The 27,203-nt window shown below is 44.3% G+C and overlaps 1 protein-coding gene across 2 annotated transcripts in view; it reads left to right on the top strand.

Annotated features, from left to right (window-relative positions):
* LOC129820793 (collagen alpha-2(IV) chain-like) overlaps positions 1–27,203 on the top strand; it is a 130,900-nt gene that overhangs the window by 16,987 nt on the left and 86,710 nt on the right. For both annotated transcript variants that reach the window (XM_055877761.1, XM_055877760.1), the window contains exon 4: positions 26,507–26,587. In XM_055877761.1, the coding sequence (XP_055733736.1) occupies positions 26,507–26,587 (81 nt within the window). The remainder of the gene's footprint in view (positions 1–26,506; positions 26,588–27,203) is intronic.

The following is a 27,203-nucleotide window of genomic DNA, read 5'->3' as shown; positions in this document are numbered from 1 at the left end:
ACTCCACAAGGAATGTTCCTGACCTGTAGTTTAACCCCACAAGGAATGTGCTTGACCTGTAGTTTAACCCCACAAGGAATGTACTTGACCTGTAGTTTAACCCCACAAGGAATGTACTTGACCTGTAGTTTAACCCCACAAGGAATGTGCTTGACCTGTAGTTTAACCCCACAAGGAATGTGCTTGACCTGTAGTTTAACCCCACAAGGAATGTACTTGACCTGTAGTTTAACCCCACAAGGAATGCCTATTTCCCTGTACACACACACACTTCGCAAAACATGGTATCACCACACAAAACACCCCAACTCTGCCGGCCACAGATGAATGATAAAAACAGCTGAAGTTGATCCCTGGTGAGAGAAAAGAGCAAGGGATCAAGGGAAGGAGCGAGAGAGAGAAAAGAGACTGAAAAAGGGGGCAGGAGAAATGGGGTGATGAAAGGAAGATCTAAGCTAATGTGAATGCCTGGGGTTCCCTTTAAGTGACTGGAAGATTAATGACTTAGGTTAGCTGGGCTATTTATTTTTGTGTGTGTGTGTGCATGTGTGTATATATATATTATTGGTTGCACGTGTGTGTGTGGGTCATGTTTGTCTAATCTTTTGGGAAGTTAGATTTGGAGGAAAAAGCGTGTGAACACAAACTGTGTGAACATCAACCTGGTGGACTAACCAGAGTGCCTCTCCTAAAAAGGAATAGGAAATGGGGGGGATGCCAAATCAAAACAAAGTTTATTTGTCACGTGCGCCGAATACAACAGGTGTAGTCGACCTTACAGTGAAATGCTTACTTACAGGCTCTAACCAACAGTGCAATTTTTAAGTTAAAAAAAGGTATTAGGTGAACAATAGATAAATAAAGAAATAAAAACAACAATGAAAAAGATAGTGGAAAATAACAGTAGTGAGGCTATATGCAGTACCGAGGCTATATGCAGTACCGAGGCTATAACAGTACCGAGGCTATATGCAGTACCGAGGCTATAACAGTAGTGAGGCTAAATGCAGTACCGAGGCTATAACAGTACCGAGGCTAAATGCAGTACCGAGGCTATAACAGTACCGAGGCTATATGCAGTACCGAGGCTATAACAGTACCGAGGCTATAACAGTAGTGAGGCTATATGCAGTACCGAGGCTATAACAGTACCGAGGCTATAACATTAGTGAGGCTATATGCAGTACCGAGGCTATAACAGTAGCGAGGCTATATGCAGTACCGAGGCTATAACAGTAGCGAGGCTATATGCAGTACCGAGGCTATAACAGTACCGAGGCTATAACAGTAGTGAGGCTATATGCAGTACCGAGGCTATAACAGTACCGAGGCTATAACAGTAGCGAGGCTATATGCAGTACCGAGGCTATAACAGTAGCGAGGCTATATGCAGTACCGAGGCTATAACAGTAGTGAGGCTATATGCAGTACCGAGGCTATAACAGTAGCGAGGCTATATGCAGTACCGAGGCTATATGCAGTACCGAGGCTATAACAGTACCGAGGCTATAACATTAGTGAGGCTATATGCAGTACCGAGGCTATAACAGTAGTGAGGCTAAATGCAGTACCGAGGCTATAACAGTACCGAGGCTATAACAGTACCGAGGCTATAACAGTAGTGAGGCTATATGCAGTACCGAGGCTATAACAGTACCGAGGCTATAACAGTACCGAGGCTATAACAGTAGCGAGGCTATATGCAGTACAGAGGCTATAACAGTACCGAGGCTATAACAGTAGTGAGGCTATATGCAGTACCGAGGCTATAACAGTAGCGAGGCTATATGCAGTACCGAGGCTATAACAGTAGCGAGGCTATATGCAGTACCGAGGCTATAACAGTACCGAGGCTATAACAGTAGCGAGGCTATATGCAGTACCGAGGCTATAACAGTAGCGAGGCTATATGCAGTACCGAGGCTATAACAGTAGCGAGGCTATATGCAGTACCGAGGCTATAACAGTAGTGAGGCTATATGCAGTACCGAGGCTATAGCAGTAGTGAGGCTATATGCAGTACCGAGGCTATAACAGTACCGAGGCTATATGCAGTACCGAGGCTATAACAGTAGTGAGGCTATATGCAGTACCGAGGCTATAACAGTACCGAGGCTATAACAGTAGCGAGGCTATATACAGGCACAGGTTAGTTGTGCTGATTGAGGTAGTATGTACATGTAGGTATAGTTAAAGTGACTATGCATATATTATAAACAGAGAGTAGCAGTAGCGTAAAAGAGGGGTTGGGGGGGGGCACAATGCAAATAGTATGGGTAGCCATTTGATTACCTGTTCAGGAGTCTTATGGCTTGGGGGTAAAAACTGTTGAGAGGCCTTTTCGTCCTAGAGTTGGCACTCCGGTACTGCTTCTCATGCCTATAGTTCTTGGGCACAGGGCCTATGGTGGTCTGCTTGAAACATGTTGGTATTACAGACTCAATCAGGGACTGTTTGCTTGCCTCAAAGCGAGCATAAAATTGATTTAGCTCATCTGGTAGGCTCGTGTCACTGGGCAGCTCGCGGCTGTGCTTCCCTTTGTAGTCTGTAATAGTTTGCAAGCCCTGCCACATAAGACGAGCGTCGGAGCCGGTGTAGTATGAGTCAATCTTAGTCCTGTATTGACGATTTGCCTGTTTGATGGTTCGTCGGAGGGCATAGCAGGATTTCTTATAAGCTTCCGGGTTAGAGTCCCACACCTTGAAAGCGGCAGCTCTACCCTTTAGCTCAGTGCGAATGTTTTCTGTAATCCATGGCTTCTGGTTGGGGTATGTACATACAGTCACTGTGGGGACGACTTCCTCGATGCACTTATTGATAAAGCCAGTGACTGATGTGGTGTATTCCTCAATGCTATCGGAAGAATCCCGGAACATATTCCAGTCTGTTCTAGCAAAACAGTCCTGTAGTTTAGCATCTGCTTCATCTGACTACTTTTTTGTAGACCAAGTCACTGGTGCTTCCTGCTTTAATTTTTGCTTGAAAGCAGGAATCAGGAGGATAGAATTGTGGTCAGATTTGCCAAATGGAGGGCGAGGGAGAATTTCTTTCCCTCTGGTTGCACATTTAACATGTTGATAGAAATTAGGTAGAACTGATTTAAGTTTCCCTGCATTAAAGTCTCCGGCCACTAGGAGTGCCGCCTCTGGGTGAGCGGTGTACTGTTTGCTTATTTCCTTATACAGCTGATTGAAATTGTGTGGTCTGCAGTTTATCATAAAATACTCTACTTCAGGTGAGCAAAATCTAGAGACTTACCAGGAAGATGAGACAATGAGGCATTTTTCTAAACTCTTCCAGGCTATCTCTATCTCGGGTCACACACACCACATATTGTCTATGAAATGCCAACTTTAGGCTTTTATCACCAAGTTCGTCGGGAGTAGAAGCCCGACAAACCAGCATAATAACTTGCCCATAACTTGATTCAAGAAATAGAAAAATAGACTAGAGACAGAACTATCCTTCTCATGGTCCGAATCACACTATGTATGTATCCACACTATGTATCCACACTGGGATATGGCCTACTGTGATTACTATGGTATAGATTATCTTATGTCTATCCAAATGTGCAAAACTACCTACAGAGTACACATGTCTCCTATCTAATTATGTAACACGGTCCCAAAACATCCAACCTTACCTCGTATTTTCTAAGTATCAGGAGTTAAAAACACTTACTATAACATCTAACAATAGTAACCCGGGGCATACCTGTTGACCTCATCAACAAAACATTTCATCAATTACATACACGTTATAATTTTAACTTCACCAAGCCATATGCCCTCACAAGGCATCACCTGCACTCTAGTTCCTCGTTCAATACATTAACCTCACCAGTCCTACTGTGATCAACCCAGTACCACGGATCTGGACTTTTGATAGCCCGCAACTGGCTAATTAACAATTATGCCCAAGGATGCCTCACTTAAGAACACTCTTATCAACTCAACTCAGTCCTGTTAGTTACCTCAGCTGTGGCCCTCTTAAGGACGACCTCGCTCTGAGCGTACCCTCAACAGGGGCTTTTATGTTTTTACTATTTACATTTTTTCTTTCTAATTTCATAATTTATTGATAGATTGTCCAAGCCTACCTCTTTCAGTACTCTGTCCGAGATCCGGTATCCACCCTTGCCCGCTACCTCTCAGATCATAGGCGGGTCCAGGTGCTCAATAATTAGCCTGATTTACACTGAGATCCCAATTTCTGATCCCCTGTGCACAGTTTCCCCAGATCTGGAAATTCAGTACTGAGAGGGACTGTCATTTCTTCAAACAATCATCTTTATTTAATATTGATTAATTGTTGCAATAATAAAACCGTCAACGCAACAGTCTTATCGTAAGAATGTTAACATTTTAGTAATTTAGCAGACACTCTTATCCAGGGAAACTGACAGTACCAATTAGGGTTAAGTGCCTTGCTCAAGGGAACCTCAACAGATTTTTCACCTAGTCTGCTCAGGGATTCAAACCAGTGACCATTTCGGTTACTGGCTCAATGCTCTTAACCACCCTGAGGCTGGGGTCCTGGCTCAATTACCAATCTAGCCCTCACACCATCATGGCCACCTAATAAACTCCAGCTTCCAATTGGCTCATTCATCCCCCCTCCTCTCCCCTGTAACTATCCCCCAGGTTGTTGCTGTAAATGAGAATGTGTTCTCAGTCAACTTACCTGGTGAAATAAAAATAGACTCTCGACCCTCCTTGGTTTGCTTTTCCAACAAACATAATGTTTAAGTGTCTGTTTACAGAGCTTAGTGTTGCTTGTGTATAACTTGATAATACTACTCTACCACCACATATCTACAATACAACACATTATTACACACTACCACAACATATCTACAATACAACACATTATTACACCACTACTCTACCACAACATATCTACAATACAACACATTATTACACACTACCACAACACATCTACAATACAACACATTATTACACCACTACTCTACCAAAACATATCTACAATACAACACATTATTACACACTACCACAACATATCTACAATACAACACATTATAACACACTACCACAACATATCTACAATACAACACATTATTACACACTACCACAACATATCTACAATACAACACATTATTACACACTACCACAACATATCTACAATACAACACATTATTACACCACTACTCTACCACAACATATCTACAATACAACACATGATTACACACTACTCTACCACTACATATCTACAATACAACACATTATTACTCTCTACCACAACATATCTACAATACAACACATTATTACACCACTACTCTACCACAACATATCTACAATACAACACATGATTACACACTACTCTACCACAACATATCTACAATACAACACATTATCACACCACTACTCTACCACTACATATCTACAATACAACACATTATTACACCACTACTCTACCTCAACATATCTACAATACAACACATTATTACACCACTACTCTACCACAACATATCTACAATACAACACATTATAACACACTACTCTACCACAACATATCTACAATACAACACATTATTACACACTACCACAACATATCTACAATACAACACATTATAACACACTACTCTACCACAACATATCTACAATACAACACATTATTACACACTACTCTACCACCACATATCTACAATACAACACATTATTACTCTCTACCACAACATATCTACAATACAACACATTATAACACACTACTCTACCACAACATATCTACAATACAACACATTATTACACACTACTCTACCACAACATATCTACAATACAACACATTATTACACACTACTCTACCACAACATATCTACAATACAACACATTATTACACACTACTCTACCACAACATATCTACAATACAACACATTACTACACACTACTCTACCACAACATATCTACAATACAGCACATGATTACACACTACTAATAATGTGTTGTATTGTAGATATGTTGAGGTAGAGTAGTGTGTAATCATGTGTTGTATTGTAGATATGTTGTGGTAGAGTAGTGTGTTATAATGTGTTGTATTGTAGATATGTAGTGGTAGAGTAGTGTGTTATAATGTGTTGTATTGTAGATATGTTGTGGTAGAGAGTAATAATGTGTTGTATTGTAGATATGTTGTGGTAGAGTAGTGTGTAATCATGTGTTGTATTGTAGATATGTTGAGGTAGTGTGTAATAATGTATTGTATTGTAGATATGTTGTGGTAGAGTAGTGTGTAATAATGTGTTGTATTGTAGATATGTTGTGGTAGAGTAGTGTGTAATCATGTGTTGTATTGTAGATATGTTGTGGTAGAGTAGTGTGTTATAATGTGTTGTATTGTAGATATGTTGTGGTAGAGTAGTGTGAAATCATGTGTTGTATTGTAGATATGTTGTGGAAGAGTAGTGTGTAATAATGTGTTGTATTGTAGATATGTTGTGGTAGAGTAGTGTGTTATAATGTATTGTATTGTAGATATGTTGTGGTAGAGTAGTGTGAAATTATGTGTTGTATTGTAGATATGTTGTGGAAGAGTAGTATGTAATAATGTGTTGTATTGTAGATATGTTGTGGTAGAGTAGTGTGTTATAATGTGTTGTATTGTAGATATGTGGTGGTAGAGTAGTGTGTTATAATGTGTTGTATTGTAGATATGTTGTGGAAGAGTAGTGTGTAATAATATGTTGTATTGTAGATATATTGTGGTAGAGTAGTGTGTAATCATGTGTTGTGTGATGTACTGTTTTATTTTGTATTTAATCTCCTTCATCTTGTTTGGACCCCAGTAAGAGTATCTTTGTGATGGGGATCCGTAAATTACTAGCCAGTAGCAGTGACATACCCAGGCTAGTCTCATACCCACTGCCCTGCTTCTACCCTCCAGACCTCCAGACCTATCCTCCAGTGTGTGCTCTCTCTGCTCCATACATGGCCAGCAGACAGGCAGTGGTTCTGGGTTTACTCTCTCCCCACGCATGGGTGTCTCTCACTGGACCATGAGCCATACCACATCGGACCTTTCAACTCACCTGGGGGAGGGTCATCTGGCTGTTGAGTGGTCTTTGGGGCCTGGTTCCATTTTCACCTCTTGCACCTTCCCAAAGCTCCAATGCCATTTTTTTATCTGACAGGAACTGATAGGTGTTAAGAATATGATGAACTTATCGGGCATATTTATTTCACCAAACAAGTACTTTCCGATCTGTGAACAGCAAAAGGGGTAGGGTTCTAAGAGAAGATGTCAGGGGCCAAAATGGAACTGGACCATGGTTCATTTTAGCTGTTTAGTCCTGGAGGTTAGAGTAGTGAAATAGGGACACAGCCCTGTAGCTACAGATGTTGTTTACTGTACTTCTGAGATACTTCTGAGATACTTCTGAGATACTTCTGAGACACTTCTGAGATACTTCTGAGAATACCTACAGTGGGTGATATACGATCACCAGAGTTATGAAAGGCAGATCCTGTTGGAAACACTCTGTCTTATCCTAACCAGTGAGAAAACACCTGTTGGACCTTAACACGGACGTGCACTGTGTGTAACGGGTGACGCTCTCCTCATCCTCGGAAGAGGTGAGGAGAGAAGGATCTTCAGACCAAAACGCAGGCTTAGGGAAATAAGCCATCTTTATTATAACAACGATGATGGCAAACACGAAACGAAACAAACACTTTCCAAACTACAAAATAACAAAACGACGTTGACGAAACCTGAACATAAACTTATATAACTAAACATAAACTTACGTACAGGAAACAGACGACATCGAAACGAAAACGAAACAAACAAACGCTACAGTCCAGTGTGGTACGAACAAACATACTGACACAGGAGACAATCACCCACAAACAAACAGTGAGAATGCCCTACCTAAATATGACTCTTAATTAGAGGCAAACGCAAACCACCTGCCTCTAATCAAGAGCCATACCAGGCAAACCGAAACCAACATAGAAACAGATAACATAGAATGCCCACCCAACCTCACGTCCTGACCAACTAACACACAAAAACTAACATAAATAGGTCAGGAACGTGACAGTACCCCCCCCACAAGGTGCGAACTCCGGACGCACCAGCACAAAGTCTAGGGGAGGGTCTGGGTGGGCATCTAACCACGGTGGTGGCTCAGGCTCCGGGCGCGGTTCCCACCCCACCATAATCCATCCTAACTTCCTCCCTCCAAGAATGTCCACCCTCTTTTTTCCCCCACACAATTCTCTTAATAATATATTTAATAAGGATAACACCGGGACAGAGAGATAAATCAAGATAGAGGGATAGATAAGACTATAGAGATAGATGAAGATAGAGAGGGAGATTAGGATAGAGGGGCAACTCCGGACTGAAAGGCAGCTCCGGACAGAGAGACAGCTCTGGACTGATGGGCAGTTCTGGGTATCCAGCCTTTTCAGGCTGAAGGGCAGCTCATGGCTGACTGACGACTCTCGATGCTCATGGCTGGCTGACGGCTCTCGACGCTCATGGCAGGCTGACGGCTCTCGACGCTCATGGCAGGCTGACGGCTCTCGACGCTCATGGCAGGCTGACGGCTCTCGACGCTCATGGCAGGCTGACGGCTCTCGACGCTCATGGCAGGCTGACGGCTCTCGACGCTCATGGCAGGCTGACGGCTCTCGACGCTCATGGCGCTCTGACGGCTCTCGACGCTCATGGCGCTCTGACGGCTCTGGCTGCTCATGGCGCTCTGACGGCTCTGGCTGCTCATGGCGCTCTGACGGCTCTGGCTGCTCATGGCGCTCTGACGGCTCTGGCTGCTCATGGCGCTCTGACGGCTCTGGCTGCTCATGGCTCGCTGGCGGCTCTGGCAGATCCTGTCTGGTTGGCGGCTCTGGCAGATCCTGTCTGGTTGGCGGCTCTGGCAGATCCTGTCTGGTTGGCGGCTCTGGCAGATCCTGTCTGGTTGGCGGCTCTGGCAGATCCTGTCTGGTTGGCGGCTCTGGCAGATCCTGTCTGGCTGACGGCTCTAGCGGCTCCTGTCTGGCTGACGGCTCTAGCGGCTCCTGTCTGGCTGACGGCTCTGTAGGCTCATGGCAGACGGGCGGCTTTGCAGGCTCATGGCAGACGGGCGGCTTTGCAGGCTCCTGGCAGACGGATGGCTCAGACGGCGCTGGGGAGACGGATGGCTCAGATGGCGCTGGGGAGACGGATGGCTCAGATGGCGCTGGGGAGACGGATGGCTCAGATGGCGCTGGGGAGACGGATGGCTCAGATGGCGCTGGGGAGACGGATGGCTCTGGCCGGATATGGCGCACTGTAGACCTGGTGCGTGGTGCCGGAACTGGAGGCACCGTGCTAATGACAAGCACCTTCCTACTAGTGCGGGGAGCAGGGACAGGGCACACTGTATTCTCAAAGCCTACTCTATCCCTGATGCGTGGTACCGGCACTGGTAACGCCGGGCTGAGGACAAGCACATCAGGATTAGTAGGGGGAGAATATACAGTGTGTACAGGGCTCTGGAGACGCACTGGTAGCTTAGTGCGTGGGGCCGGAACTGGAGGCACCGGGCTAGATGCACGCACTACAGGGAGAGTGCGTGGAGGAGGAACAGGGCTCAGGATACGCACTGGTAGCCTAGTGCGTAGTGTATACACTGTAGGTACTAGGCTGGGGCGGGGAGGTGGTGCCGGAAATACCGGACCGTGGAGGCGTACTGGCTCTCTTGAGCATTGAGCCTGCCCGACCTTACCTGGTTGAATGTTCCCGGTTGCCCGACCAGTGCGGGGAGGTGGAATAACCCGCACCGGCCTATGTAGGCGAACCGGAGAAACCATGCGTAAGGCCGGTGCCATGTATGCCGGCCCGAGGAGACGCACTGGAGACCAGACGCGTTGAGCCGGCCTCATGACACCTGGCTCAATACCCAATCTAGCCCTCCCAGTGCGGGGAGGTGGAATAACCCGCACCGGGCTATGCACTCGTACAGGAGACACCGTGCGCTCTACTGCGTAACACGGCGCCTGCCCGTACTCCCGCTCTCCACGGTAAGCCTGGGAAGTGGGCGCAGGTCTCCTACCTGCCCTTGGCCCACTATCTCCTAGCCCCCCCCCAAGAAATTTTTGGGAATTACTTACGGGCTTTTTCGGCTTCCGTGCCAGACGCGTTCCCTCATAGCTCCGGTTCCTCTCCCAGGTAGCCTCTGCTCTCCTCAATGCCTCCACCTGTTCCCATGGCTTTTCGGGCTTCCAGCCACGTCTCCTTGCTGCCTCCTCATACCACCGCTGTTGGGCTCTCGCTGCCTCCATCTCCTCACGAGCGCGGCGATATTCCCCAATGTGCGCCCAGTGTCCTTTTCCTTCCAAGATCTGTTCCCAAGTCCACGAGTCCTGATTGCTCTGTTGAGCTCTCCCCCGCTGCTTGGTCCTCGGTAGGTGGGTGATTCTGTAACGGGTGACGCTCTCCTCATCCTCGGAAGAGGTGAGGAGAGAAGGATCTTCAGACCAAAACGCAGGCTTAGGGAAATAAGCCATCTTTATTATAACAACGATGATGGCAAACACGAAACGAAACAAACACTTTCCAAACTACAAAATAACAAAACGACGTTGACGAAACCTGAACATAAACTTATATAACTAAACATAAACTTACGTACAGGAAACAGACGACATCGAAACGAAAACGAAACAAACAAACGCTACAGTCCAGTGTGGTACGAACAAACATACTGACACAGGAGACAATCACCCACAAACAAACAGTGAGAATGCCCTACCTAAATATGACTCTTAATTAGAGGCAAACGCAAACCACCTGCCTCTAATCAAGAGCCATACCAGGCAAACCGAAACCAACATAGAAACAGATAACATAGAATGCCCACCCAACCTCACGTCCTGACCAACTAACACACAAAAACTAACATAAATAGGTCAGGAACGTGACACTGTGCAAGAATGTATATAAAGTATTTCTGTGTCTGTACATAATTGTTGTATACTGTGAGAGGTTTATATTCTGCAGATGTGATTGCGTGTGAGACCGAATAGATGGAAGTAGGGATGAATTTTCTCAGACCAGTAGAGATAGATGGGTGGGGGGTGTCCGGGTATTTGATGCTATGGATAACTGCTTCTCTTCATGCCTCATTTTCAACCTCAGCCTTATGTGACATCCCGCACAAACATTAGCCCCCCCACCCCCCCCCCCCCCCCCCCCCACACACACACACACACACACACATACTTTGATATATTTCAGCTGCACTCTGTTAGAATTTCTGTTTTTGTTTTTGATTAGCTTGTTTCTTATGAAGTTTGACAGAATGGTATCATATGATGCCCTATAAAGTACAATTTATAACTGAAATTTAGATGGATTTTGTGTGGTCGGTCTCAATTTACAATCTCCATACTTCCTCTCTCCCCCTCTCTTTTATCTCAATCAATCCCTTCTTCTCTTTCTCTCCCCCTTTCTTCTTACCATTCCCATTATCCCTCTCTTTCCCCCTCTCTCTCTTCCTCTCTGTATTTCTCCCCCTCTGTCTCCTTCTTTCTCTCTTCCCCCTCTCCTTCTCTCTTTGTACAGTATTGACCCTCTCTCTTTTGACTCTTTCCCACTTCCCTCTCTCTCCCCCTCTCTCAGTGATTGATAGAGAGACTCCAGGGTCTCTTCAGGCTTAGCTGAAAAGATTCCAAGACCTCATTTTGCCCAATTCTCCTGGGTTTCTGAAGCCGAGCAGAATTCCCCTTCTCTCCATCTCTCCCTCTCTCACTATTCCTTTTATAGCCTCGTCACTGCAGTTGTCTTTTTCTCAGTTTATATCAGTTTATCTTTCAGACTGGCACAGTCTTGGCAGAGGGGCAGGGGAACTTGGAGTCTGTCTGTCCTTTCTTTATCTCCTCTCTACCACCCCCCCCCCTCTCTCTCTCCCGCTCTATCTCTCCCTTCCTATCTCTCTCTCTCTCAGCCAAGTGAGGGTCTGGTCATCTGTGTCTCCTCAATGGTGGTGACGGTAGAGAATGAGCTCAGATGGAAGGATTGTTTCAGCTGTGTTTGGATGTAGAACACACTCACACGCTCAGGCCCTGAACACTGGTGAACGCTGTGTTTTTCTGTCTGCAGGTGTCATATACTGATTGTGTTCTTGAGTCATTTGTTTGAATTAGTAGATTTAGTTTTGGAGACAGTCATTTGACTCCCTAGTTCAGAATGAATGTATGCATGATCTTCAGATGTTTTGAATCTGATTATTAGTGTTGGAAACTGACTCTGTACAGTACCTTAATAAATTCCTTGAAATGATTAGAACCTTCACTTAGCCAACCCTCAGTCTTTCAACTCTCCCTACCTCTGTATTTGGGATGGACGTACACGCCAAGCCTTCCCCAGGCCCCCATCTGCAGAAGTGAAGGACTAGTTTTCAGGTTAACTGTATCTTACTCGTTCCTCTTAGAACATGAGATAGGCAAATGGTGACACACACACACCACACACACTACACACACCACACACACACACAAATAGCCCAAAACATCTCTCACTCTCTCTCTCACTCACTCTCTCTCGCTCTGTCTCTCTCTCTCTCTCTCTGTCTCTCCTCCTTCAACACAGTGTTTTCCTAACACCCCCACAAAGAGGGCTCTTAGGTCCTAGTGTCATAATTGAATGACTCCCCTCCATCTGGATGTCATTGAGCATCTGATTAGAGGAGTGAAAAGCTAGCTGGCCGAGGTGACAGAGGGGTAAAGGTCAGCTTGTTAGCACCTTAGCTCCAGGAAGGCACGCCAGAGAGCCTAATCCCACATCCATTTACCTCAGTCAAAAGCAGGAAGTGCTGATTAGAAGTGTGGCCTCCTGGGAGATGGAGTTGAGGCTCTCTGTGACTCAGAGCTGGTTTAGTGTGGAGGGGCCCAGCTTTGAAGGGCCCAGGCCAGAAACCAGACTTGTGTTTATTCTGGAACACAGTAAGCCACAGCACAGTGGGAGACTCTACTCTCTCTCGCACTCTCTCTCTCTCACTCTTCTCTTGTTTTTCTATTTTTCTCTCATTCACACACTTGTTCTACTCAATCGCTTTCTCTGTTATCACTCATTCACATTCAAATATTCCCCTATCTTGCACTTCTCCTATAATTTTCTCTCTCTCTCTCTCTCTCTCTCTCTCTCTCTCTTCTGCTTTGAATGGTTTCAAGGGATGGTCCATTGGGAGCTGGGTGGGAAGTCACAGCTGACAAAAGAGTCCAGCTGTTCCCATACTCTCTCTCATCATCCAAATATTCTTTCTAGGTTTCCTCACCCTCTTTCCCTATTTGTACATAATTTCTTCATTGGTGCATCTGTTGACGTATTATATTCCCTAGAGAATAAAATCCTAGAACACTGTGTGCTCGTTCACAAAAGTCTGTGTGTGTGTGTTTATGTGTGTGGTATGTGCGTGTGTAGTGTCTCTGAGGGGTTTTGGCCTTAGGCTATCAAACACCCCTGAGTCCCAGAGGAAGTGGATGGTTATGGGGCAGGAAGCTGAATGTGCGGAACAGGAGTAATGGTGCAGACAGATGGGCAACAGAGCAACTGAAGGAGCCAAAATGGCCAACATGAAGTAGCCCTTAGTGGAGAGTGGCCCTTTGGAATCCTCCTTATCTCCGTAATGGAGGGCTTTTATGGGAGAGTGTTGCTTCAAGATATGCTTCAATAACAAAAGGTTTGCCAAGAAAAACATCATAGTGCTGATGTTTTGCATTTTGTGTGTGTGTGTGTGTGTGTGTGTGTGTGTGTGTGTGTGTGTGTGTGTGTGTGTGTGTGTGTGTGTGTGTGTGTGTGTGTGTGTGTGTGTGTGTGTGTTCAACACAATTTAGAATAGTCTGTAGGATCAGATGTTATTTTAAGACTTTATTTATGGAATGACATTAAGCTATTGATGGCTGGTGGACAGTGACATTACTGAAATGTTATAAAACCACTCATTGAACTCTGGCCCTACTTTCCCTGGGCCAGTTCATGATTGTGTGAAACAAAATGAGTTAACTTTTGAAGAGTTTATACAGATCAGTACAGTGAGGAAACAAAAGACAGAGAGGAAATGTGAGCAAGAGGAGAGAAAGAGAAAGAGAGGAAAGAGACAGAGCAGCGGTAAAGGAAGAGAAAGAGACTAAATGGATAGCCTAGCGAAAATGTGTTTCAAGTTACGATAACATTGGCTGTTGTCAAGCACTGGTTGCAAAATCACGGTGTCCGTGTCACGTTTTCTCTAAGAATCATAGTAGGGTGTAAATGGTTCCCACGACCCTTATGAGTCATAGAGACAGACATAAGCGTTGAACAGTCAGTCTGCTTTACAGCCCACTCCTATTGTACGATGATTGTGTGTGTTACTCATATTGTGTAGGCCTGTTTTTGAACTACAGGAACCATCATTTGCTTTGGACTCAGATGAAACGTACACCCCATTAGGTTATATTAAGAAAGATACAATTATTTTACGGTAGAATAAAGTATTTTTTCTAACTTTCTGACTGTGGGATGGGACACGCACTCAGAGAGAGTGAGGTGTGTGTGTGTGTGTGCGTGCGTGTGCACGTGCGTGCGTGCGCGTGCGAGAGAAAGAGAGAGAGAGAGAGAGAGAGGAAGATCACACGAGGCTGGGGTTGGGGAGGACGCCTCATAATAATGACTGTAATGAAGTGAATTGAATGATATCAAACACATGGAAACCATATGTTTGATGTGTTCGATACCATTCCATTCCGGCCGTTACTATGAGCCCGACCTCTCAATGAATGTGCCACCAACTGCCTGTGATCCTGATAGGTTAGCAAGGTAATCCTCTCAGAGAAAAAAAAACCTGTTAACCCACTGTGTCTGGATATAGCCTGGTTGTAAGGGCTGTCGTTCTCCTCTTCCTCGGACGAGGAGAGGAGAGAAGGATCATCAGACCAAAATGCAGCATTCGGGAAATAAGCCATATCTTTATTATAAACGACGATGGCAACACGAAAAACAAAACACTTTCAAAATACAAAACAAGAAAACGACATAGACGAAAAACCTGAACATGAACTTACTTAACTAAAACGTAAAACTCACGGACAGGAACAGACTACATCGAAACGAAACGAACAACCGAACAGTCCCGTATGGTGCAAGACATAACACAGATACGGAAGACAATCACCCACAAACAAACAGTGAGAACACCCTACCTAAATATGACTCTTAATTAGAGGAAAACGCAAACCACCTGCCTCTAATTAAGAGCCATACCAGGCAACCCAAAACCAACATAGAAACAGAAAACATAGACTGCCCACCCAAAACACACGCCCTGACCATAAACACATACAAAAACAACATAAAACAGGTCAGGACCGTTACACTGGTCCCAGAGTTCTTTGTGCTTTAGCCAAATGGCATATGATAGTTGGCTAAAGCACAGAGCTAGCCTGGGATCAGGGTAATTTGGACATGCTTCAACACTTACAGTATAAGGTTCTCAATATCCAGGAGAAGCAATGGGGATGTGAGAAATAATGTCTTAAGACGAACACAATAGTGTTATATACTTAATATATACGTCATACTTCATTGTTTCTTCCTCTAGAGTTTCTGTCCCTTCAGAAAGTTGCTGGCATTTTTCATAGTAATATAGGCCTTTTGGTCAGACCACACTGGCCGAGTCTGTGTGCTTTTTAATGACCTTCAAGAGGATGATCTAACGAGACTCATGGAACTAACCTCATCTGATTGACCTAATGGTTTGGTTTATAGTAGTTGACTGACTGATAATAGACCAGTTTCTGTTGGAGTGAACGGATTTGGCCAGTGAATTGGTCATGGCTGGTTATTAACAGTATTGTTCTAGGACATCAAAGTGTGGGTCACATTCCTGATTTAACTTAATTTGTCTCTTTCAGCTGTGGCACAGAAATCACTGAAACCCAGTTAAGTGACAGAAACCTCACACCCATTGATTTCTACATTATTGTAGACACATCCAGATAAAAATGTAGTGTAGTTTTACCTCGTAAATGTATATATGATATGTGAATAGATGACATGTTTCATCATTGGGAAATTATTTCACCTACATGATTAACAATCTGCTGACAATACACGCACGCACACACACACACACACACACACACACACACACACACACACACACACACACACACACACACACACACACACACACACACACACACACACACACACACACACACACACACACACACACACATACATACATACATACATACATACATACATACATACATACATTTGCCCATACAGACACTGTACAGGCATGCACAGTCACACAATTCACAGATATAGACACACACAGATACAGATACAGACACACAGTCACACAACTCACAGATACAGATACAGACACACACAGTCACACAACTCACTGATACAGACACACACACTCGTATACAGACACACACACTCTTACACACACATGTATTCACTGACAGAGAAAGCTAATGAAAAACGTACACATTTAGAAGTGCACACACACACACACACAAACAGAAAAGTACTTGTCTATGTTTCCAATGATAGATGTCTAAGGCCAGATGTGAGATTCTGTGAATGATTTGCACCTCATCTTTAATGTCAAGCTTTTCTACATTTATTAGAGTGAGTTATGGCAGCTGGTATGGAATATCCTGACATGCACACACACAAACACAAAGTCACAGTCACATTCCAAAAAACAAATGGTGGCCATGTGGAGCCTTTCCCTCCCCCGTACTCCTCTTCTCTCTGCTCTCACTCAAACCTTCTTGCCCACCTCCACCGGTCTGGGACAGAAGAGACCCTGAGCACACTAACACACACACACACACACACAGTGAAATGGCAACATAGAGGAGAGACTGGAGGAGAAACAGTCTAGAAGCTGAGTCTGAAGATAATGAAGAGAGAGGAAATTAAATGTCAATTAAATGTCAATTACATATTAAATAAATGTCAATTAGATGTCAATTCAATGTCAATGAGATATATTGCATCTATTTCATACTGCATATCAAATCGTTCTGATTTATGTTGAGTAGAGTGTTAATTGATTAGATGTTACCTTGTACAGTTGATTTGAAGGAGCACAATCTAATGGTCCATTGAAACTTTCTCCATCCCCTTGGGGGCAAATGTAACCATGACAACAACCTCCTCAGGCTCCCCCTCATGGCCCCCTGCTAGAGGTCAACAGTAGACTGGAGTAGGAAAGAAATTCCGCTGGGCCAGGGTCAGGGAGTAAAGGTCAAAATTCAGGACCCCATAGAGCATGAGCAACTACCTTTGCCAAACGGTCTGACCATGAGGTCCACAGGCGACTAAGGCTTGAACCAGTCACGGTCATGTTTCCTGTGGTTTAAAGTCAGGAGATTCAGGTACCTTCAACACCAAAGGCACTTAGACTGAGATTGGTTTTGTTAGAGAAGTTATATTTTACCTCCGTCTGACCTCTGATTGATGTATTTCCCCTATATTCTGCTGATAATGGAATATCAGTAGTTATTACTTGAGCAGTATTACTTTAGTGTTTCCATTGAGCTTGGTGTTTGACTTTGAGTTTATTTGTATTTTTACATGGACAGTGCACATTAATCAACGTTTCAGTAAAAGTGCCGGTTTTAACCGCAGTCCCTGGGCAGGTTATTAAAAACAATTACAATAACAATACAGACAGTCAATGAGCAGTGAGCACACGCAGAGCAACATAGGACAAGCAAGACGTAGCATGCATAGCAACATAGGACAAAAAGCAACAAGACAAAATCCATAAATTGCAACAAAGTGTTTTCCCACCCCACAAGCTACAGACAACAGACAACATGGAAAGCGGCAATACACAGCTAGGGATTATGTTCACAAATCTGATTTGACCTTTAGCCATGTCTTCATGTTTTTTGTGAAAGTGTGATAGGTGGTGCAGTTGTGTGTGTCTGATAGCAGTGTATTCCAGACATGGGAAGCTCTAACTGAGAAAGCAGATTGACTAAAGGTGCTTTTCCTTAAGGGAACTATACAGTCACCTCTCATGGCAGACCTTGTGGATCTGCTGCCATATGTTTGGGTTTTTTGTTTAACAAAAGTACTGAGTGGAGGGGGAGCCAGGCCACGTGCAGTGTCCACTCATGTGATTGCCATTGTAAAAAGGCTCAGAGAACCACACATACTGTACATTTATGTAGACAATCTCAACTCCAAACATGTAAGACAGTCACAAGGCAAATGAAGTACAGGCGGACACAGGAGATCCAATGGGTTCATTAGAAATGATGTCATTGTTCTCTCCCCAAAGCCCTGCTGTCATTCCCTCAGTGATATGCCTATCTTTGTGTTTCCTCTCCATCTGAATAACTCTAGTCGTTCAGGACAGATTAATGAACATTTAGGGATTACCAGATGTCACAGGAAATGATGCACCAAGAGAAATTTGGAATGTACACAGTCAGGTCACCCACGATACATCTCAGTATTCGACGTCCATCCATGTCTGAGGATGTTGGAAGATTACGTAGAAACCGCCTACTAGGGGCAACAGTGAACGCTGTTACCTTCAAGCCTCTGGTTCCCCAAAGGTTGCATGTTGGAATCCAGAGATAAAACATTTATTTTTATATTTTTGTTTTGAGCCTATCCCAAACGTTAACCCTAACCTTAAGAATTCGGAGTTAATAAAGTTGAAACGATACAGATAAGTAACCAAAAACTTTGAAATTTGACATTTGGAACATCAAGTTGGAACAACTTGTTTGAGGAACATGGATGAATGTCGAATTCTGACATGAGACTGTAAGACCTTGTTGAAATGTACAAGCTGTGTGTATATTTGACTCACCACCTGGATTTGGTCTTATGTAGCAAAATCTGAACTTGTGTTTTTTACATTGGATAAGTGACTCAGAGCTACAAAATGGTAAATTATACACTGCATTTGAGGAACAATGGGAAAGTAATTCTGCTTTGAAAGTTGATTAACTTGTAAACTGACTTTTGAGAAAATGGCCTTTGAATGTTTTGGTATCTAGTGAAGAGATCTTCTTTGTCTACACCCATTCAGCATCATTCACACCCTTTTAAGCTTTAGCTCCACCCATCTCGCTTCGCTCTCAGAGCGCACACTTGACGCTCTGGCCGATGATTTGTTTACCTATGGATAACATGGAAACAGCCTAACCAGCTCTGCTGGCAACAACTTCATTATGCTTTTTTGCAGACGTTTACTGACTCCAGCCATATTCAACGGGTGTTGTACACACGTCACGTATCGTTAGCTAACGAGCCAGACAGCTAACGTTAGTTTGTTGAACAACAATGAACATTTCCAACAATGCCACAGTGCTGGGAGCTAACCAACCAGGTTCAATGTTAGCTAGCTATCGGTGCACTTTAGTTTAAGACATATAGCTTGCTAGCTAGGTAAACAATGAACCGAGCTAGGTAAACAACATTTAAGATCACACACGTCACGTAATGTTAGCTAACGAGCCAGCCAGCTAATATTAGCTAGTTAATCAACAATGAACACAGTGCCAAATCATGCTGTTACTACTCTGCATGAATACGGCTCTGGGATCCGAATAATAACGACAGCTAGGGAGCCAGCCAGCTAACGTTAGCTAGCTACCTAACAGTACATTTTAGCTTGAAATGAAACCACTTTCTGTCAAAATTATAAATATCTAATATCTGAAAATTTAGGATATAGTCCAGATGTATAAGGTTAGGGAATAGGCCAGAGGTATAGGGTTAGGGAATAGGCCAGAGGTATAGGGTTAGGGAATAGGCCAGATGTATAGGATTAGGGAATAGGCCAGAGGTATAGGGTTAGGGTATAGGCCAGAGGTACAGGGTTAGGGTATAGGCCAGAGGGATAGGGTTAGGGTATAGGCCAGAGGGATAGGGTTAGGGTATAGGCCAGAGGGATAGGGTTAGGGTATAGGCCAGAGGGATAGGGTTAGGGTATAGGCCAGAGGGATAGGGTTAGGGTATAGGCCAGAGACATGTGTGTGTCCTTTGGAAAGACGTGTGTCCTCATTGGTCTTTCTGAAGCCCTTGTCATCGGGGGACAGAGGTCTGGTTTTCTCTGAAGTGTGCTAAATCCTCCCATGATGCTTTGGGGCAGCGTGGGCTGTGCAGTGGAATGTGTTGCTCACTGGGGGTTGGAACTCCCAAACGTTCCCTAAACCAACCCATCATCTCGTCATTGTACCCAAGTCCAATCCTATAATACTGTCCACTAGATACGTAAGGTCCTAAGCACAGGCTTGTATTTCAGGTTAAGTACTTTTCAGTTTGTCTGGTATCATCTGTAGTCCTGTCCTGGTCTGGTTCTGTCTGGTTCTAGATCTGGCTTTGGCTCTGTGGCCATGTGTGTTTACCCTAGCTGGGCTGACACAGTGGACGTGGCAGGATGTGGTTAGGAAGTGGTTATGTTTGTCAGGTGAACCACAACCACTGTGAGTCAGATTGACCACAGGTTGACCACACTAACCAACAACAGTGTTGGTTTGTTATGACTGAGTAAAATGTGGTACTTCAGTTAAGTCACACTTGCTGCATTGTAAGACACCAGACACACCACAATGACAAACACATTACTTCATAACTAGTACTTTAACAATAACATAATAACACACGTTTCACTGCATGTAGAGGTTGGCCAGTCAAACCTTCAAAACAGCAACACCAGATCAGTGACAATACAGCAAGGCAATGCAGGGGTGTCATGCACCCCAACATCTGAGGGGGCACAAAGTATGAATACGGCCTCCCGTCCTTTAGTTTGAGAATTTTGCATTTTTCAAACACCTTCAAACATCATTAAGATAAATTATGTAATAAATATGTATATTTTTCTCCATATCTAAGCAAATATCTTGAGCTGTCTGTATCCTCATGACTGGTTTTTAAAGAAACTAAATATGCTTCTCTGCATTGCTGCTAAAATCTGGGTAAAAGATTGAAAGGAATGTGAGTCTTATTCAGTACGTTTAGTTATTGCTTGCTTTTCTAAAGTCTATGCATGCCAGCTAAGATAGTTAGACAAGCTAGCTACTCTAACTTGATTAACGGCCTGAAATGGCTTCTTGGTAGCCAGTTATGAGATTGGGAGCCGACTTTTGTTTTGAAGGACTAATCTGAGGGGTCACTGTGCCCCTGTCCCTCCTATGGGCATGACACCTCTGAGGCTGTGCACAGTACATCTGCCTTAAGGGATCACTGCACCTGTACATAGCTCATCTGTGAATCCAATCTACCTCATCCCCATACTGTATTTATTTATCTTGCTCCTTTGCACCCCAGTATCTCAACTTGCACATTCATCTTCTGCACATCCTACCATTCCAGTGTTTAATTGCTATATTGTAATTAATTTGCCACCATAGCCTATTCATTGCCTTACCTCTCGTATCCTACCTCATTTGCACATGCTGTATATGTGTGTGTGTGTGTGTGTGTGTGTGTGTGTGTGTGTGTGTGTGTGTGTGTGTGTGTGTGTGTGTGTGTGTGCGTGTGCGTGTGCGTGTGGGCGTGCGTGTGGGCGTGCGTGTGCGGATGAGTGTGTGTGCGTGTGTGGGTGTGTGTGTGCGTGTGCGTGTGGGCGTGCGTGTGCGGTTGAGTGCGTGTGTGGGTGTGTTATCTACACAGTGGGACATTCTATAGGAGTTGATGAATGGGTTAGGGAGTGTAGTCATAAAGACGAGGGAGGCAGCATTCTATTAACTCACAGCTTTCTTCATTAAGGTAGACATTCATCTTACAGCAACCGCCCACTGAGACCACTTATAGACAGAGACCACCTATAGACAGATAGACACACACACACACACACACACACACACACACACACACACACACACACACACACACACACACACACACACACACACACACACACACACACACACACACACACACACACACACACACACACACACACACACACACACAACCTGACTGAAGTCTCTCATTTCATTCAAGAAAAACAGAAACAGACTCTCAGACACTTAAACAGCCGTAACCTCTATAACCTTTCATTGAGGCGGAATGATGTTGTCATGAGGATAAGGGGCATTATGTTATCATGTTGCTGTTTATTTCCTTGGCAGCAGCAGATGTCTGCTAGCTCGAACTCTGTCATTACTGTCATCAGTGTCCTGATGTGAACAGGCTGTCTCAGTCTCCTCACTGGAACAAGGCAGGGACATGTGCTCTGGGGGTCTGTGGGGGTTGTGCAATCCTTAGTAAGTAAACATGTAGAAATAGAACTGGATGTTCACAGACAGAGGGGTCTCCATTCTGGGCTAGGGAGTTCTCTCTTGGTGGTGAATCAGCAATCGTCTGGTCCCAAGACAGATACACTAACCACAGTCCCGAAACAGTATACGTCTCTCTGGAAGGGTTTGCAGTATGCTTACCAGGGGTAGCTTAGCTGCAATACTTCAAAATGTCACAGTAATAATGAAGAAAGAAGTGACTAATAATTTGACCTGGGGGAAGATGCCGTATGAGACCTGGATAAACTACGATAATACCCTCCTGACCTCTCTCCCACTCTTTGGGACAGTGTTTCCTGTTAAAGTAGACTTTAGCTCACATCTCTTCATGAGAATACTAGTGCATGGTAAGAGATCGCCTAGAGCCACAGTAAATCATCATGTGTTACACTTTAATGGGAAGAGATCATTGGTGCCTGTTTCAGGGGGAGTTAGACTTTACAGGAAACAAAGCCGTTAACTTTGGCAGTCCCTCCTATGAAGCTTAACGCTTAACTGGGTGAGTTACGATGGGCGTCCTCTCCACCACTAGACATGTTTACATCCAAGAGGTCGTATGCATGTCCCCCAAAAAATATGTTACAGTTTGGGAAGATGGGAACAATGTGTGTGTGTGTGTGTGTGTGTGTGTGTGTATTTATTTTTTACATTTTTTATTTAACCTTTATTTAACTAGGCAAGTAAGTTAAGAACAAATTCTTATTTACAATGATGGCCTAGGAACAGTGGGTTAACTGCCTTGTTCAGGGGCAGAATAACAGATTTTTACCTTGTCAGATTGGGTATTTGATCTAGCAACCTTTCGGTTACTAGTCCAAGGCTCTAAACACTAGGCTACCTGCCGCCCCAGACACTCTTTCGCATCATTGGTCAGATCTCCCTTTACGTCTGTCTGTTTGTTTATCATTGTGGTCAACGCTGTCTGGAATATTCTGGATTCAGAAATGTGGGAACGTTTTCATTTTCTTTTCTTTTGCTCTTTTGTCGTGGTCATGCTCTTTAGACAATTAGATATCACATGTGCAAAACATAGTCCACTACAGTTCTGGATTTAAGTGCCACAAACCTGCAGTTCACGTGGTTTCGATTTGAGTGTGCATGCATGTTTTCTGATCATACAGCCCACAGAGAGTAGATGGTTGTGACCACAAAGTCCAGCTTGCTCTGAGCACGACACGTGAAAGATAATTAACATTGGACGGTCACAGAGGAAACTAGAAAAGTGCTGTTTCAAACAGAAAAAGATTATACAGTCTGGTTTATTAAAGTCTATGTGGTGCTGGTCATGTTGGGTTTCCTAGAAACATACAGGATATGTACTGAAACTATAGCTCAGCCTTTCACTATAGCAGTCCCAGACTGTCCAATGCATTTATTTTTATTTATTTTATTTTACCGTTATTTTACCAGGTAAGTTGACTGAGAACACGTTCTCATTTGCAGCAACGACCTGGGGAATAGTTACAGGGGAGAGGAGGGGGATGAATGAGCCAATTGTAAACTGGGGATTATTAGGTGACCATGATGGTTTGAGGGCCAGATTGGGAATTTAGCCAGGACACCGGGGTTAACACCCCTACTCTTACGATAAGTGCCATGGGATCTTTAATGACCTCAGAGAGTCAGGACACCCGTTTAACGTCCCATCCGAAAGACGGCACCCTACACAGGGCAGTGTCCCCAATCACTGCCCTGAGGCATTGGGATATTTTTTAGACCAGAGGAAAGAGTGCCTCCTACTGGCCCTCCAACACCACTTCCAGCAGCATCTGGTCTCCCATCCAGGGACTGACCAGGACCAACCCTGCTTAGCTTCAGAAGCAAGCCAGCAGTGGTATTTAGATCAGGGGAGGAAGTATTTAACATCCTTCTCAATTCATCATGTGAATATTTACATGAGAGTTACTGTGCGTTAACATTGGAGGTCTGCAGTGTTCTCTTATACACTCCACAGACATAGAGTCTAACAGATTAGCATTCCGTCCTCCATTTTGGATCTTTCAGTGAGGCAGTTTCTGTAGCTCTCCTCTGTCACCCTGGCTGTCCTTAACACTGTGCTGAGGTGTTGAGCCTGGTTCCTGTCACGTATACTCCCTCTCTGGCCTCTGGGACATCAGGCTGCTGATTATCCCGCACACCTGTCACCATCGTCTCGTGCACCTGCGCCTCATGACAGTCACCTGGACTCCATCACCTCCTTGATTATCTTCCCTATATCTGTCACTCCCATTGGTTCTTTCCTCAGGTGTTATTGACTCTGTTTCCATGTCGGTGTGTTGTTTGTGTTCCGTATTCATTGTTGCCTTTATTTATTAAAACACTCACGCCCTGAACTTGCTTCCCAACTCTCAGTGCACTCGTTACAGTTCCAGTGTTGACCATGACACTGTTGAGACCCCCGACTGGGTCCTCTGGCCCAACGGCTTTGAATGCTGTAGGAGTCAAATTAATGTTAATATAACAGATGCAGGTCGCTGAGCAAAAAGCCTTAGCTGTGGTGTTGGGCATGTGGGTGGTCTGGTCTGGTGTGATCAACTGTTCAGAGAGAACATTCTAGAAGGGTGTCTGGCTTCGTGTCTGGGACCGCCTAGAGCATTGTCCTACATACCTGGTTCTGGACAGCTGCAGTGTGTGCTGGCTTTGGTCCCAACCCAATCAACGGATCCTTAAGCATGCCATTAAATAGCTGAGTCAAGAGTGTTCATTTTAAACTTCTCCTTGAGAAGTCTCAGGCTCTCTCTATGTGATGAAGGATGTTAAAGTGATTAGTGTAGCAGACCTGGAAAAGGTGATGTTGGAAAGAGCAGGTTGTTGTGATGGTGGTGAGTGGGGGCAGGATATACTGTAACACAATACCATTGTCTTCAGCTGAAATAGTCATCAACTACTTTAGGCGCCAAACTGCAAAAACAAATGGATTCCACATCCACATAGCCACATGTCATGTTTTTGTCCTTTTTTGGAGGGGAACGTCTTTGTCCTATGTGTCTGTCCAGAGATGATGAGTCCTATTGTGTAGCTGGTGGGGTTTCCAGTCCACTGTCCAGTCGATGCCTCTGTGATGTCACATCTCAGCAGGGGTACATCCCAATAGTCTGACATGGCTTCCTCTCCTTATCCTCTCCTGTACAGTGCTAGAACACATGCTGTGTGGAAGCAATATGGAGGACGCCTGTTGACTACCAGATTGGCTTTCACCTGTCCAGTTCTGTAATGTCAATGCAGATTGAGGAAAAGCGGACAAAGTAGTGGTTGGCAAATGCTGTCTAAGCAGGCGCTGGTATGACTGTGTAGATGGGGAGTTAGGAGGACACAGTCATAAGATATACCAGCCTTGGAGACTCCTTGCATGTCAACTATAGACTGACGGTCTCAGATATATAGGCTGAGTCGCTCGGGCCAGGCATTCAATGCATTCAATTCTCTGATAGGGAAACAGTTTGGGAAGGTTTTCCAGGGAGTGTTTGCTTTCCTTTCATTGCTATTCACTGTCAGCCTCAGCTGTGGAAACTCTTGTGGAACATTAAGCATGCAAATATGTCCTTTAGGTCAAATAATAATAAAAGTAATAATAATAATAATAATAATAATGTATTACTTTTGTAAAGCAGCTTTTATTATACAAGAATAATCGCAGTGTAAATAAGTCATTTGCATTCATGTATGGCCTTATAGAGGTAGTAGTGGTTTGTGCCTTAGTGACCAGTCTGTCTGTATGTCCAGTCTGTCTGTCTGTACAGTCTGTCTGGATGTCCAGTCTGTCTGTCCAGTCTGTCTGGATGTCCAGTCTGTCTGTCTGTACAGTCTGTCTGGATGTCCAGTCTGTCTGTCTGGATGTCCAGGGGTGTTAATGGCTGAAATGAGTCAAAGGAACCACATAGCAACAACCATTTAGCACACAGACCACCATACAGATCATATCCTCAGACAGTACCTGAACTATCGAACTCAGTCATGCAATGACCCCACAGTCATAAACAACTACTATAGACATGCAGTCTGTTATATACATATTATATTCACAGCAGATCCTGAGTATATAGGCTACTGTGTACAATTAAGCTACATGCCTGTTCAACTATACACATTCATATCCCATGTGCCACCTGTAAGCTACACATGACCATACAGTATGTCTGAGGGTTATTACTGTTTATCCATGCATGTGGTGAATTGTCATGATATTGTTTTGTTGTCTCTAACCCAGTTCTCTGTGATGTGTTCTCCAGGGTGGAAAGAAGCACAGTGGGCCATGTGGAGGGAGAGACTGCAGCGGAGGGTGTAAATGCTTCCCTGAGAAAGGTGCCAGAGTAAGTCCTATTTTGTCCATTGTTCTGCTGTCTAACCCCTACAGAGCACTATGTGTCCCCAGCTCTATCTCCATCTCTAGTCAACCCTCCATAACTCTATACCACGGGTGGCTGGTGGTACCTTCATTGGGGAGGAGGGGCTCATAGTAATGGCTGGAACGGAATACATGGAATGGTATCGAACATGGTTTCCATGTGTTTGATCAGTTCTATTCACTCCATTCCAGCCATTATAATGAGCCGTCCTCCCCTCACCAGCCTCCTGTGATCTACACCTCTCATTGAAGTATTTCTATTGACTATAGAGGAGGTGTGAAAGCACCATAACAATGCAACAATAATAGAAAGACTACTTGAAGTGATAACACCCAACCAGATCTTCGTCAAATACGGACCATTTGAATTCAGATCTATTCCAGTTTGACTCCCAGTATATCTACCAATGGGCTGTTTCCCAATCCCTTTTTCTCACATCTTTATCCTCCTATCACACATGCTGTTAACAGGGTCAGGGCCCTATTAGTAAAAGGGAGGAGAGGTGAGAGGAGAGATGGGGAGAGTTGGGAACGAGCCAGGAGGAGAGTGGGGAACGAGAGAGGAGGAGAGTGGGGAAGAA

Source organism: Salvelinus fontinalis, chromosome 23 (genome assembly GCF_029448725.1).
Source record: "Salvelinus fontinalis isolate EN_2023a chromosome 23, ASM2944872v1, whole genome shotgun sequence".
Lineage (NCBI taxonomy): Eukaryota > Metazoa > Chordata > Actinopteri > Salmoniformes > Salmonidae > Salvelinus > Salvelinus fontinalis.
Note: the sequence above shows the minus strand (reverse complement) of the source record. Positions and strands in the feature narration are given on the sequence as shown.